At 42.1% G+C, this 16,274-nt stretch overlaps 1 protein-coding gene across 10 annotated transcripts in view; it reads right to left on the bottom strand.

The window, feature by feature from the left end:
* The window catches only part of dip2ca (disco-interacting protein 2 homolog Ca), a 167,501-nt gene that overhangs the window by 92,901 nt on the left and 58,326 nt on the right, over positions 1-16,274 (bottom strand). For all 10 annotated transcript variants that reach the window (XM_037534029.1, XM_017710432.2, XM_017710438.2 and 7 more), the window contains exon 2: positions 2,229-2,300. In XM_037534029.1, the coding sequence (XP_037389926.1) occupies positions 2,229-2,300 (72 nt within the window). The remainder of the gene's footprint in view (positions 1-2,228; positions 2,301-16,274) is intronic.

The raw sequence follows: 16,274 nt of genomic DNA, 5'->3' as shown, positions 1-16,274 counted from the left end.
TCGTTGTGTGTGCAGCACACCTGGCCAATAAAACCGACTCTGATTCTGGTTGTGGACCTAGACAGGTAGTTAGCCTATTTAGCAATAAATGTTACCTTTAACTTCCAAATCATGTCCAAACAAAGCGCCCCAAGCAACAAGCTTAATTTAAGTCAACAAGCATTTTTCAGTTTTTGACATTATTTGAAAACGCCTGTGGCTCTTTTGGCCATTGTGTGCAAATGTCGTGATGAATGGACCAAAAGACACGGTCCAGAATTACTTCGAAACATGTCTGGTTCCACTGACTTACATCAAAGTAAAGTATGTTTTTTCCTTCTCCTGTAAAGTTTCCATATTGGAGGTACGAAGTTTTGTTCCAACAGTAATGATACGCTAAGGCTTGGGTTTTGTAATAGCAAAGTGTACCGGCACTGGCGCTTCAAACAGTCAACTGAGCACTTGAACACACTCCTAGTCTAAACCGACATCCACACCTTTTGGATGTTTGGGACCTTACATAAAGATCCATCTGCTTCCCAACAGGAATAGGAATGTTACAAAGTTCTTCACATCTTCCACTCCAACACTCTGCTCATGATACAGACTGTCTGCAGTGACAACACTCCTTATCACTGCACCATAAATGAGCTGCTATTGTCCTGAAGGCTAAACAGGCGGCTATATGTAAATGTGCTCATGGTAACATCACAACCACAGTGAATGCCAAATGGGTTGTGGTTTCGACTTTAGCCGGGGTTACACTGCACTACTTTTACCCCAATTTTAGCCCTGATTCTCAGTCTGGCCGAGTCTGTGCTGGTCGGCTCCAGTCTGCAGATTTTTGGGTCAGTTGGAGAGAGTAGAGTCATGTTTGAGGGGTGCAGACTCAGATTTTTGGCTTCCCTATTGTGTTTCAGACCAGCCAGAGTTTATTACACGTTTGATTTTTTCAACCGATTCCAGTAGCAGTGTTAACCGATAAACGACTCAATCTGAAGAGATTCCAGCAACAGCCAATGAAAACAGAGAGTGCGAAAGACGAAAATACATGAAGTAAAAAAGGAAAAATGAAGAATGAAGCTCCTCTTGTGTGGAGCGAAGCTTTTTAATGAGCTGAGTTTAAGGTACGAGCGCAGTCGTCGACAACAATGATCGTCACTTAAACATGTTTACCTGCTGCTTCTTTACTGTTTCAGTGCAAACAGCAGAGAACAGAGTAGCAGCAGCTCCACATCTGTTTATTTGGGACTCCTAGTAGCAGGACAACACAAGAGTTCGCGTGTGACCCCTAATCGTTCAGTCTGTGACATTTCAGTCACACAAAAAATCTGTAAAAACTAATCAGATATGATTAAATGAGATGCCCAGTCTTTTATAATCTATTAAGACTTTAAAAGTCATGCAGTGAACCCAAGGCTTTAGTGTCCATATCTGGATCATACGCACTGAACGATGCATTCTTTTAAGAATTCTTACATCTTTACAAACGTTCCCACAGTAAATCGATCTCAATTCAAAAAGGCAAAATACAGTTTTCCAGGGTACTTTTTCCTTTAAAATATTTGAAACAAGGCCTTTTTCATCAAGGGAGTTCGTATTTAACGTAACAGAAAAATAAAGCCTTAGAGAAGCTACGGAAGATTATAACAGTTCAAACCCATGTTAAAGCAGGGAGGGGTTTCTGAGCACCTTTCATGAAGCCCTCAAGTCAAGCTTATGAAGAAGTCTTAATTCAAGTGCAGACACTCTCTTATCAGCTCTGAGCAAGCGGAGGCCAGGGAGCAATGCGCAGAGAGCTCCATTAGCTCCACGGCTGGATAAGGTTATGGAATGCTCAGCTTTCCTAATGAGGCTTTGAAAGGGCCACAAGAAAAACCAGGCAATTACAGTATCGTTTGACAAAAAGGAACCTAGACAAAGGAGACAATGTGCTGGAAAAAACCCTCTGAGGAGCTGAGCAGAAGATACCTGTGAGGAATCGTTCTGCTGAGATCTGAAGCCCTAGACTCCCCGTTCTGGAGAAACCGTACACCCAAAGCAGCTTTTCAGAGCCTCTTCGAATAGGAGGAGGAGCGAAGGAGACCCCATCTGCTGCACAAGACGTCTCTCGCTCTCTCTCTGTCTCTCTCCCTCGCTCAGATCGGTATCGCCGCTTAACTCTCTGGGCGCACCATTCTCCAGGCTGAGATAAGCTCAGGCGTCCCTGTGGAGGGAGGCCAAGCTGTGGGCAGCACCAAGAAATTTACCTGGAGGCTGTGGCAGATAAGCTCCGAGTAGTTTTGCCCTCTTCTTCTCATAGCCTTTCTGTGTGATGTCACCTGCAGAAAGGGAAAAAAGGCAAACATCAGAACAAAAGGCAAAGAGTATTTCAGCACACACATCTTTGTAAAGAGGCTTTCTGCAGCAGTAAGACACAAAAACAGCTTCTCTCCTGCACCACCACGTACAGAAGCATTGATTTTACTAGAGCACTGCGGCGAACTAACATATTAAAGGACTAGTTCTGGGAAAATCTAATTTCCCCCTCACCAGACGCAGCCAGTGAATCAAGTGTGCTTCTTTGGGTTTGCACTGAAGTTAAGATTCAATCCTAAAGAACATTAATGAAGCCAGTAAAACACTGGACAGCAGCCTGGTTGGTCAAGCTGATGTTCAGGATAGTTCTGACCTTTTTTTGAGGCATTCAGAAAACTTGATACAGCCTTCATTAGCTTTCGTACAGTTATGTGCAAAAGTTTGGGTGCCCCTGGCATTCCAAAAATTCCATGTTTCCACTTACAAAGGCAAAGTAACAGAAACCGTCTTTGTACTTCGTTAATGTAAAAGTCTAATGTGAAAATTAATTACAACTTTTTTATACTAAAATCAACTAGGCAAGACTGTTTTAATTGGGAAAACAATCTAGAAATGCTTTCGTTACATTAGCAGAACTAAAGAGCACAACTAAAGAAGTATAAGGTACGGAGAAATTCTGATCCCTTTAAAAGCAGAAGATCAGTGCAGAGCTGTATATCTGTGAGGCTGCTGTTTGGGCGGCCGAACGAACGTCGGGTGAGACAATGGCACAAAATCTGTAATGATTAATGCAACAGGGCTTTTTCTGTGACTCCTGTCACCAAGCATTAGCCACGAGGGCCTTCTCATTTGCCTGGAAATTAGGAGAGGATCTGGTGCAGAACAGACGAGGCAGGCACTGTCGGGGGGAGCGACAAACAGCAAGAATATAAAGAAGAAGGAGGTTGAGCCTCTTCTTGCTTCCAGACCTTTTCTTTGGCGTTTAAAGAATAGTCCAGCACAGCTCACCCTAGATATAGCCGATCGGTCAAAATGTGTTGAAAAGCTTAGGCACATCAATTACCACAGTGCAAACTGCGGTCCTAAATCACCAAACAGACTTGCTTATGCGATCTCTTTCTCTACATTCTTGCACAAAAGAACACCGCACAGCAAAAAAAAACAAGTTTGCTAACAGTTCAAAACTAAAGAAGCACCAAGCGTGAGTTGGTTTTAGAGATGCCTTTAAGACAAGTGTGAACAGAAGGCATCTTTGTTAGCTGTATACAATTATGTGAGTGGAAATGTGTCAGTCAAGTGCTGACTAGCAGACGAGAGAATAAACGATGAAACAAGAGATGGAAGATACACTGAAGGCTGAAGTTAGTCCCAAACCAAGAGCCTTCTGCGCTCTAGGTTGATGAAAGCATCCACTTGTATTGAAACAGGAAAAAAAAAGGGTAAACAAAAGTCAAACGGAAAGGACGTAGGGTCCTTCACGAGGGAAAAGTACAATCGGATCTCGTCTGGTCACACTGGGGCGCATTTTAAAGTGTAAACGGAATCCGGCCAACGTTTATCCAGACACAAAACATTTGTTAATGCAAACTGTAAACAGGTCTTAAGTATCACGATACTTCGTTTTTCGATAAGTTGGAACACACAGAAAGCACCAGCGGTAGAGATATTAAGACTGATTGGCTACAGTTTGGAATTGGCCTAAACATGTGATCTGCAAACAGCCAATATTCCTTTAATTTGGTGAGAGCCAATCACATGGGCAGTCGTGGGCTGGTGATTAGGGAACCAACCTTGTGACCGTTCAAACCCCTGAGCTGACAGGGCATGAATGAAGCGCCCTTTAAGCAAAGCACCTTACCTGGGCGCTGTAGACAGTGTGCTCCCTGCTCCACAGTGTGTGTGTTCACTAGTGTGCATGTACGTGGGTGTTTCACTGCACGGATGGGTTAAAAGCAGAGGTCTAATTCCACTGTGTGCAAGCACAGTTGGTCAGCGGTTCTAAATTCTGATTCTGGCAAAAAACATTGACTAATACATTTTTTTTTTTTTTTTTGGATTTTTACCCAATTCCACACCAATCACACAATACTGTCAACGCTAGGAGGATGAAGGCAGCACAGGCTTCCTCCGAGACCTGCAAAACCAGCCACTGCTTCTTTTGCCACGCACGCAACGTCACGGGACAGCCTAACGCGCTCGGAGGAAAGCGCCAACCACCAGATCTGTAAGGTCAGCTAACAGACGTCTGCACTGACTACCATCGCGTTGAGTGATGGGAGGATAAGGGGGGCCATCCTACCCACCCAGTGAGATCGAGGCCAACTGTGCTCTCTTGGATTCCGGGCTACGGACGGCCGTGGCATCACCAGGGATCAAACTCACGGTCTCCTGATGACGGCCAACGCCTAGACGGTTGCGCCACTCGGGAGCCCCTATATCGTTTTTTTAAACATACTCTGACTCGCATGAAGCCAAAGTCTGTTGACATCTTAACATTTTATACCACTAACAAGACCCGACACTTTAGAGCACATCACCCAAACAAGTACAGTGAATCTAGCAGAACTCGCAAAGATGGACAACACAACACCAACAATTAGTTGCCAAACTGTGGAGATGACGGGTGGATTCCTCCTCTAACATCTGCACAAAAACACAAAACTGAAAATGCACAGGAGCAGGAAAGCGACAATCTGATCTCATTTCAAGTCACGTCATCCCGTCTGCGCCCCTGATGGGAACCAGCTTTAGCTTGATGGTGTTAGAGTCAGAAATCAGTATCGACCTCACAAAAGGCTCCATCTGTAAGCAGTGGTGTCCCATTTTAAAAACACTAACACTACCACGAATACAAACGCAAACAAGACTAATTTAGCTCGCTTATAATTAAACATGCATTTTAAGTACTGATAATATGCAGGATATACTCTGAAAATTTAATCACAATATGCTAAAATACTGTCATACTGCCCACCCCTACTTCATACGGCTAAAACTGCAAATTGGATTTTTCACTGAACTTCTCCTTTAACCAACAACCTGCACGGCTCTTGAGGAACTCTTTGAAGCAATCGAGAAAGGGGGCCTCGTTTGATCCCTCGGGAGTCTTTCAGCTGGTTAGCAGTAAAGACTCACTCTCCCTCCGCTCCTTCCCTCGGTGTAATGTTATGCTTTGAGCATCAGGGCTGCGGAAAGAGGACGAGGATAGAGATGAATCAGGTTTGCGGGGACCGAGGATGAGAAAGGAGAAGAAGATGAACAGGTTTTAAAAAAAGAGAGGCTGGATGATTCATTTCCTCACACCCACACGCCGCCAATCAAAAGTCCTTCACTTGTATAGCGTCTCCTGCTCCATGTAGGGGAGGCAGCCTCTCTCTTCACCCCCCCCTTTCTGTCTCCCTCCCTCTCTATCAGTGCGTCTCTCTCCTCTCCCTGACTCGTCCTCGTAAATTTTGACACCTCTGTAGCACAGAGTGAATTGAAATGCACAGCGCACTGCTGTTATGAAGGGAGAGGAAAACGGCAGAGCCGTGGAATGTGCGGGAGTTTGAGAGCCGGCCATATTCCAGGGGTTCAAAATTTGCACGTCCAAAATCTCGTATCTTACCGAACAGGTGTTGAGCTTCTGACTAGAGCCTAACCGATACACTGGTGGGCTGATAACACAGGCTGATACTGATGACATACAAAATTTTATTTTGTTATTATAGATAATGTTATAATATTAATAGATTACTAATAGATTAATAGATATTAAAGATAACGTACCGATTATTAGATAATTGAAGAGTGTGGGTTCCTGCCGAGTATCTGATTTTACATTTCGTAAACCCAAATAAACAAACTAAAGCACTAAATGATATAAATACTGCAGCGCTGAGGTTGTCACCAGCATTGACAACATTTCATTACTTAACAATTTTCTTAGTTTTTTTTTCTACACATGAAGTTTTATGGCAAAACACATTATTCTAGGGCTTAAGGTTAGAATTAGAGGCATTTTACATTTTCTTTATTTTAAATATTTAAGTTATTTGTATTTATCTGGGCATCGTTCTGTGTTCACCCTACAATGCTGTAATCCTCACGCCCCCTTAGCGAATAAGGACCACACTTTACCGGCACCGATGTTGCTAGTTTTCTCCACCGCTATCACTGACCCGTACTAATGCTGTCTTGCAAGTCCTCCTTGGACGGTCCTTCTTAAGACTTCAGAGGTCATAAGTATGACCTGATTTGTGCTCAACTGGTTTTGTTCAGAAATAGTGGAAATAATGTTTTTGGTTTACTTTTATTTTTCTGTTATTATGTGTTACATACATTATATCTGTATTTCCATGCGTGGATGGTTTCTGCACTGTTGTGACTGAAATACGGTCAGTTTATCTGTGGACTGTTTTGGTTTTTTTGTTGACATGCCCCCAACTTGGAAACTCAGGGCTCATTGAAAAATCAGTGTGTCCCACTAGTAAATACGACTTTGTGGTTCCGCTCATCTGCATCCATCTCGTGAATACGATATTTCCAACAGAATTTGAAGGCAGCATGCGAGACATGGCCCTGTTCATTAAGTGGGTGCAGTATGGCAGCAAACTGTAATTGATTGGCACATCATTCATTTTAATAGTGTTTCATAACATCTACCATTTATAAACCAGCACCACCGTTTAAGATATGGCCAAAGCAGGTTTAATAAACTAACAAAATTAAAGCTTAAAGTAGAGATACAATTCCCCGGCCTTGCCCCTATTTTGGATACGTCTGCCTCTGTCTTTTGGATTTGTACCCTTTTGACTATAGCCCGGACTGTGACTATGATTCTGATACGATTTTGCCCTTTTGTCAATTGCTGATATTTTCTGTGTCATTAAAAACGCACTTATTTCCTATCTGCGTTCGTCTGCGACTCCCTCATCCTAACACCTGGGATATTCCTGTGTTCTCTTAGTGGCCTCTACGGCCTCCAGTTTGAGAACCACCGCTATAACGAGTAGCATAAGACCAAGAAAAATGCATTAGTGTAACAGGAATGAGCTATACTGCGGTATTTAAAAATAATACTGGCAGGTTAAATTCATGTGTCAAGGCTAAATAAACGCATTCCACCCCTTCATGTCCTAGAGGGGTCGTTGATTGATGGTCTGGGTGGTCACTGATAGGTGTAACTGATAGAGGCGAAAATCAGAGCCGGAAAAAACCTCAGAAAAACTAATCATGACAGCATGACGCATGGCTTAGAGCTCCACTCGCCATAGAAAACGTTCGATTTCGCATTTCACTCCAATGCCAGTCACTCAAACTCTGCGCTCTCAGATATCCTCTAAAAGGGGTATCATCAGTTAACTGTAATTAGGCATGTGCTGTGCGACACGTGTCCTGCTAACTAAGCTTACCAAAACACTACAGTCCCAAACATCACAGAACAGGTTTGAATTCGGTTTTCGTTTTTTTTTATCAATAACGGTGAGAATCTCAGTGTTTTATCGGCAGGATGTTTGCTGATACCCATAAATATGCCTTAATAACCTTAATATCAGATACATCAGTTGGGCCAAAGCACATGCACAGGGTCAAACCACAGCATGAGGCAAATCCCACTCTGCTCACTTCTGCAGAAGGTGCCAGTGAAAACACCTCAGCGCAGCAAACGGAGGCCGTCACACATGGCACAGACACTGAGCTTCATATTCCAAGCAAACGGGAAACAGATGCGCACATTCAGCCACTCCCACTGACTGATGTGTCTGAGTTACAAAACTGTCTATTATGTTGAGAAACACTTTGAAAAGCCTTTTGTTTCCTCGTATGGCCTTAAAACACAGAAAATACGTCCAGAGACTTTGTTTCGAGATGAAAGATGTCCATATAAAAATGATGAATTTTGAACCGTAACCCAACACCATAAAATACAGATTACAGCAATTTAAACCTGCAAACATACTGTGGGTCAGAGCAGAACATATGCGATGCAGTCTTTAATCAATCTGGCCCCAGTGTAAATATGACTGCAAACTCCTATGAAATGTTATAAATGGGCCAGGACACCTATGAAAAGATCTGATTTATAACAGAAGAGCAGCACAAGCTAATTTAAACAAATTATAAGACATAGATTACAGCTGAGCGAATATTCTGGCACACTGTGGATTTGGGAACAGAGTACTGCGCTAACGTCCATTACAGCCATGAAAATGAAAACGGTCTATTACAGCAAACGCGTTCCATAAACACGGACAAGAACAACAGTTTCTTGTCTTCAAAACCGTTACTGATATCTAGGTTTGGTTTTTTGATTTCTCAGAGCATGCTGGCCCCTGCAAGATCTGGTAAAGTCCATTAGCAGAACTCCTGATTTAATTTAATGGCCCAACCCCATTTCACCCTTTGCCCCAACCAATCAGCCCGGCCTAGGGCTAGGGTGTTAGAGCTACATGGCCCACTGTTATGAGAAAAAAATGGCAAGATGGCTTCACAAGTGACCACAGAAACCCACAAATGTGAGAATTTTCACTGCTAAAAAATTACAACTACTGTATTGTCTTGGTTTAATGTGGTTTCAATGTATTATATTATAGCTTTTCTTCAAAACAAGCATCGCTAGAAATTTGAACAAGAATCTGGCGAATATCTGACTTTAACTTCACATCACTGAAGAATTAGGGGGGGTGATAATAAATAATTGCCCCCCTCTTTGAAGGCGTATGATCCCTAAATGTAACTAAAGCCCAGCAGTGAGGAGCTGAACTTTCCCCTCCTCTGCTGTCACTGCAGACAGGCAGGGTCGCCTACAGAGCGGCGCTAGTAGCTGTTAATGAAGTGATGCTCTTTTATTAGAGGGTCTGTTCCATTTCAGAGGGAAGACTTCAACCACTACCCTTGTTCCAAGGGGCAAGGTGACATATGAAAACAAGGTAAAAAAAATGGGATTGGGCCAATGGAAGAGCCAAAGTGCTACTGGACGGTAGCTGTAAAACTGGGCTTTCTCAAAAAGAGGTTTGTAAATGGTTACGCTAACTGATGTTTTTGTATATTTGTATTTACTTTGTTGTTTTTTCCTGACAAAAAAAAGAAAAATTAGCTATAAATATAACTTTTCCAAGACTTATCCACTATACTGTATGTGGTATGTGAGTTTTTGCTCAGCCTAAGCCCAATGGAACCTCTTTACTACAAACTCCTGTCAGACCTGAAAACTGATCTGATAGGGAAAAAAGATACATGTTTATCTGAAATGACCATAGCATTTGATTATTTCATTGAGTATTGAAATAAAGCATGCTATTTCAATACTCACAAACCTCACAGGCTTGGACAAAGTGAAGTTTTAGGTCATGATAATGACCACAGAGAAAAAGATTGATGCTTTGCATCAGTGACACTGTGTGCCATTGTTTATTCACAAAACAATAAAAACTGGTCTCTTCTGAATTTGTAGAAACACTACAAACTGCCTATGAAATGTTCCAAATAAGCCAAGACAGTAACATGTCTTGTGACTTCATTCTTCACGCTGATCACTCTAACTATTGCATTGAATTGTCTGAAATGTTGGCCAATAACTGTCTGCACAGCTAACATGATGTGAGCATAAATCCAATTTATGGAGGTTGAAAATCTTCAGCAGCAGGAATGTTATGAAGCTCTGGAAGTTCTTCTGTATTTCTCCTGACAGATTTAAGAGGTAAGCAACCCCAGATTCGGTAATAGTCTGCTGTTAAAACTTGACCCAACCATAATTAGCAGCTGGGCTGAACATCTTGTTCTCCAAAGAGCCACAATACACAAGTGTGCCATGTCAAAAAGTTTATTCCATTCAGCTAAAAGCCCACTAATCAACACACCTGCAAAGGCATCCACACAAACTGCTAAACTTACCTACATGACTTAATTTTTAATTACGTGTTTACCAGATTTTTTATCTTCTTAACCTTCTAACTGCTGCTGTTGGTGCTTGATTCAAGTTAAACACAAGAAATAGAGGCACCAAAAGAGCACTAATGAATATCTACTGGTGGGCTTATGAAAGATGCTGTAAGTATCAAAAGTCTATTTGAAAGCATGTTGTTTGAAAGGATTGTGGATGAAATCATGAGTCTACTTAGCTGGACCGCATTATCATTTGTATATTATTATTATCATGGTTGCAGTGTTATGGGTGTATTCATTGAAATTGCCGTTTTGGCTTCTGCAATTAGTCTGAAATACTGAAAGGCTGAAATGAGTGTAGCTCATTTTAGCAGCATGTCAGCTTTTCAACAAGCACTTCTAATCACACCGAAGACTTCTCTTGTACACTTCATGTTCTCTGAGTCTCTGGATAGTAACTGGAACTTACACAAACTGGTAACTCCAAAGCATGTCCAAAAGTATCCAGACACCCCTTCTAATTAGTGAATTTGGCTACTTTAAGGCACACTCATTACTAACATGGATCTCCATACAAAAGCATTGTCAACTGAACGAGATGCTCTTGAGGCCTCTAGAGGTCACCCTGCCCAATGCCCAGTGTTGTCTAGGGCAGAGGTCAGTCAGAGTCCGGGCCTAGACGCTATCCTATGCGGACCTGGACCTATAACCAACATACTGTGGAGAATTATTTAATTTCGACACGGTGGTCCTATTTTAATCAGTGTAACATCTTCTTTAGCAGCCTGGGAGACTCACAGAACAAGCGCATGCATTTTAAATAACACACATTGTCACGATTGGCCCCTCCCAGTCTTCCATGTGCTTTCTTTGTTTTGATTCCTTCCCAGTCCGGCCCCCTTGTTTTCTCCTGGAGTTACACACGTGATGCTACGCAGCCAATCAGATCCGTGTATTACAGTTAGCACTGAGACTCGAGAGAGCGACACACACAGGGGAAGGACGAGGAAAAAAACAGCAGTCGGAAAAGAAAGTGAGTCAGAGGGAGGTTATTTCACATAGTTTTCTCTTTTTGGAGATAAATTAACAATAAATATTATTGAAATGTGACTGAACTGGACTTTATTTGATTTGATATTGAGTTGTTGACTGTATAAGATGTTGATATTCCTTCTAGGCTACTATAGTAAACAGTATATGGCACTGAGTCGTGATGTAAGTTAAACATTACGATGTTCTGGACCTTTGCTTGAGGATATTTTCTCTAGCTGAACTTTACTGAATTTTAATTAAAGACCCCTGGTCTAGGGGCTGAAAGCCCCCCAGAGTTGGGCTATGCGTTCTCTGGAGTGATGGAACTCTATGCAATATCTTGAGTTGGAGTTGCGTTTATGATCCAGAACTAATCCTTTTTACCAACTAAGACAGCTACACTTCTTATGACTTCAGATATTCTTTACAAAGTTACGAACCCCTAACAGTTGCACTGAATTGTCTGAAATGTTGGCTAGCTGTCTGCACTAGAGCCCAGCGTGCTGATATTATTGGCCGATATGAGCTTACTGCACATAAATCTGCACTGGCGTTTATAACAGAGGGTAAATGACAATTAATAAAGAAACCCAGAGACGAAAGACAACCAGTGTTGTCATTGTGTAATCTGTCCATCAGAAGGCACTCTGCAACTTCCCTGCTGGCAACTCATGTAGTTGGAATGCCATAAATCACAACAGTCAGCTGACCCAAACAATGTTATCTAGCTTATTTTTCAAATGTGTAGTGTGTGTTGCAAGGGCGCTATTTTGCTAGAGCACACTTTTGTTCAAAGTACTATTTTTGACAACAAAGCAAGTTTACTGTTAAGCTGCACTGTGTCATTATCTGGGTGAGTACTCTTAAATAACTACATACGCTGCTAGAAATGAAGGTTCTGTGCAGGTACGTGTTTCGTTCATTAAGGTACGAACACTGTAAGTGTTCCCTCAAAGGTACTACAGTGGATTTAAGGCCTGATTGTGAACCTTAAATCAGTTTTTCCAGGTGAAAAGTTGGTATTTGTACCTTTTCATAACCGAATGTTTTTAAACAACAGTAGAATAAAAGCCTGGAGGCGAGGCGGAGTGTGTGGAGTCAGTACAGCTTAGAACATATCATTTCAGTGGATTATGGTTCAGTTATGTTCCCTGACTAAAGGTACTGAGACGTACTTTTGAAGGGACCACCCCAGTGACAAGAGGGGCACTGATCCAATGAGTTTAGTACTTTTTTCTGTGTAAAAATGTTAAGCAAAAATGTTTGTTTATGTATGCACTGAGCTGGGATTACACTACATGACTTTTACCTCGATTTTAGCCCTGACTCTCAGTCTGGCCGACTCTGTGCTGGCTGGTTCTAGTCTGCAGACTTTTAGGTCAGTCAGAGTCAACAGTTGGAGAATAAATTGAGTCGTGTGCGAAAGGTGCAGACTGATTTTTTGCCTCCCAATAGCATTTCAGACCAGTCGTTTATTAAACAAGTTTGATTCTTTCAACCCGACTGTGAGCATAATGTAGTGTAAACTGATCAATGACTCAATCTGAACGGTTTCCAGCCAATGAAAACTGAGTTGGTTAGTGTATTGGGTAACACCTCTGCTTTCTATGCTGTACACTGGGGCTCAATCCCCGCCTGGGTAAACACCCTACACTATACCAATAAGAATCCTTGGGCAAGACTCCTAACACCACCTTCGCCTACCTGTGTAAAAATGATCGAATTGTAAGTCGCTCTGGATAAGAGCGTCAGCCGATATGTACGAGAGCGCGAAAGATGAAAATACAGGAAGTGAACAAAAAAATGGTGAAAGGTAACAAAGCCAATGAGCCGAATTTAAGACAGGAGCACAATCGAGTTTGTGTATATTTAAAACTCTAAAAAAACACCTCAGTGATCACAGCTTTATAATAATGACCCTCACTTAAACGTTTGCCTGCTGCTTCTTTACCGTGTCAACACAAAACAGCAGGAGCAGTAGCTGCTCCTTTTATTTGCGTCTCCTGGTAATGTGAGAGAGCGAGAGTTTGCGAGAGTTTGCAAGAGTTCGGTCCAGCAACAGCCTACATGCCGTTTAGTGTGCGATCCCCAATATTTCAGTCGCCCAAAAAATCAGCAGAAACCAGCTGTATAATGCGAGATGCCCAGTCTTTTATAATCTGCCTTTACCAGATTGAAGATATTGAAGGTGAAAACATTTACCAAAAACGCACCATCCCAGCATCATGGATACATCCCCGCATACTGTGGGGCAGCTACACTAATGGACATGGCTGACTTTAGAGAACCAGGGCCATGTGTATGCACATCTGGTTGCCTCAAACAAGTGTGAGTTCGTGTTTGTTTGGTGTTACATTTACAGGCCGCTCTATAACAAACACTGTGATTAACGGCTTGTGTTGGAGTGTTGGAGTGAAGCTAAGGTGAAACAGGACGGTGAAGCAAGCTGACATTCAGCTCTACGTTGGCTTCTGCAGCCCTCGTCCTCCCACCGCTCAGCGCTGAGGCTCCTCAGACAGGCCTGAGAGCGGCTCAGATTACAGTGCACGCGTGTGTCTGGAGGAGCTTCCATCTGGATCGCACTAAACTGAAAAATCAATGCAAAGAGCTTTGCCTGTTGAACAAACAAACACACGAATAAACTGCTGCTCCATGACCTTGGTGACTAGTCTCATGCCTAAATACAGCGACCTGGAGTTTTACTACAAGAAGCAGCTCAGCAGCTCAGCAGTGAACAACTGAGTGAATGAGCAGGAGCTGGAAGAATGGAGCAAGTATCCTCCTCCATTTCTTTCCTTCTGTCTCCTTTTTTGTTGCTCCTTTATTTTTTTGCTTTGTCTTTTTCTTCCTGTCCCTTTTCCTTTTTCTCTCATTTTCTTTTCTTTTGGTGTCTAGTTTTCTCTACCTCTACTTTCTCTCTCTCGCTTTCTTTCTTTTTCTCCCACACTGCGTTGCTTTCTACCTTAAACTCTTTTCTTTCTTTCTGCATTTTCTTTTTGTCTCTCATCTGTTTTTCCTTTTTTTCTTTCTGTATTGCGTTCCTTCTCTCCCTCTCTATATTTGTATTCTTTCTTGCTTTCCATCCTTCCTGACTCTCTCTCTCTTTCTTTCAATATTTCTTCTCTCGTTTTCTTCTCCTCTTCTTATATTTCCACTTTTTCTTTCTCATCTTTCCCCTTTACCTTTCTTTTTCCTTCTCCTTTCTTTCTCTCTTGCTTTCCATCTTTCCCTTGTGCTATATTTGTTCTCTTTCTTCCTTTCTTTTTTCTTCTTTTCTCTTTGCCGCCATTCTTTTTCTTTCTCTTCTCATTTTCCATTCATTTTTCTATTGATATTCTATAGTTTTCCTTCTTTATATTTTTGTTTTCTTTCTATCCTTCCTTTTCCTGTTTTTGTCTTTAGCTCTTCTTTCCTAATCTTTCTTTCCTTTTCTTCGCTTTATCTTTCCTCGCTCTTCCCTTCCTAGTTCCACTTTTCTTTTTACTTAGGTATTTTCTTTATCTCACTGCTTTTCTTTCTTTATCTTCTTTTTCTCCTTCTCTTTCGTTCTTCCCTTCTGCGTAATGACATGCTGCAGGTACTGTGGTCGATTTGCAGTAGAGTCCCTCTTTGGGAGAAGGTCAGTCCTCCGCCTCATCACTCTGGCCTGTGGTGGAAAGAATCTGCATGGCTGGAAAGCACAGCCTCATGAGCAAAAACTCTCCTTTATTTATCCAAGAGGGATTACGAGCAAGCGGAATATTTCCAAGCTGGCGCTTTGTCAAGACCGAGGATGGGAGAGGAGCGGCGGTGCAGCAGGAGTTTGTCCCAGAGCTCCTTTATTGATCAGCGCTACAGGTTCGAGCTGAGGCCAGAGCAGGAAAAACATCTTTTTTCCTTCTCCTTCTGTTTTTTAACAGGAAATCTACATCCACTCAGAGCAAACTGTGCGCCAAATAAGATGATTATGGTGTGATGTCATCGGTTTCCTGTTTGGTGTGAAGACGTTTTCCACGTGGGGTTAATCAGGCAGCTGAGCAGCTCAGACAAGGAGTGTGTGCAGCGAGTGTGTGTGTGTTAGTGCTGAGAAATACACTGGAGCAAAAATGAGCAGTAATGAAATTTTACCACAGACACTGAGTTAAGGAAAAATAAAAAGATCTGTAAACACAATCACCAAAAGCATAACACAACTGAAACGTATTAGATTATTACATAATCGCCTGTTCACAATTATTTGAGCTGAATGCAATTATTTTCTACAGTCGGGAGATTTCAACTACACGCTTGCGTCTCATTGTGAATTGAGTTCTGTTTTTTTATTATTAAGGAAAACAGAAAAGTAGCAGTTCAGGTGCTACTGCACCTTTAGAGGGCAGCAGAGTGTAATGTTTGTTTACTTGAGCTAAAGCTGTGCTCATCGCCAGTTGGGAGCAACTAAGGCTGTGTTCAGACTAGAACCACATCTTTTACGATGACTGTACGCACTGTGATTTGCAAGGGATCAGAGCATATTTGTGTGTGTCCAGACATCACCAACCCACCTGCATGAGCCGTCGTGGCAACTATGTAGGCATCTGTAACTATGGCTACACTGGTGACGCAGACAGATGCAGGACAGATGGAGGTGCATCATATCACCCTCCAAACTCCTCAACATTCACTGGCATAAGCATGAATCTTTGGTGCTGCTCCTAAATTCTAGCAGTTCCATCACTCTGGATTTGACATGTTTAGTGACGCAAAAGACACTCTGAAATCCGATTTACGCAGCCAGTCCGAGGCGCATCTGTAAAAATCCAGTTGGAATCTCATTTAAAATCACCTACGATGTGGTTTGGATGTGATTTTCAAAAAATACATTTCATGAGGTTTCTTGTTATCCAGACTGTCAGGAATCTATATGGATACAATGTGTGAATGCCATAAATTGGATCGGGACTGGCAGTCTGAACGCGGCCTTAGTCTCAACAGCTAGGAAGCAAGATTGCTAATTTGGCCTCTTTAGGCTAAAATTAAATTAAAATACTTGCAAAGAAAAAAAGTCAAACTGTTGATCACAATTATTCATGTGCCTAATGAAATGAAAATTTTGAAAAAAAGAAAAATTAAAAATGACA

The sequence above is a fragment of the Pygocentrus nattereri genome, chromosome 24 (assembly GCF_015220715.1).
Source record: "Pygocentrus nattereri isolate fPygNat1 chromosome 24, fPygNat1.pri, whole genome shotgun sequence".
NCBI lineage: Eukaryota > Metazoa > Chordata > Actinopteri > Characiformes > Serrasalmidae > Pygocentrus > Pygocentrus nattereri.
Note: the sequence above shows the minus strand (reverse complement) of the source record. Positions and strands in the feature narration are given on the sequence as shown.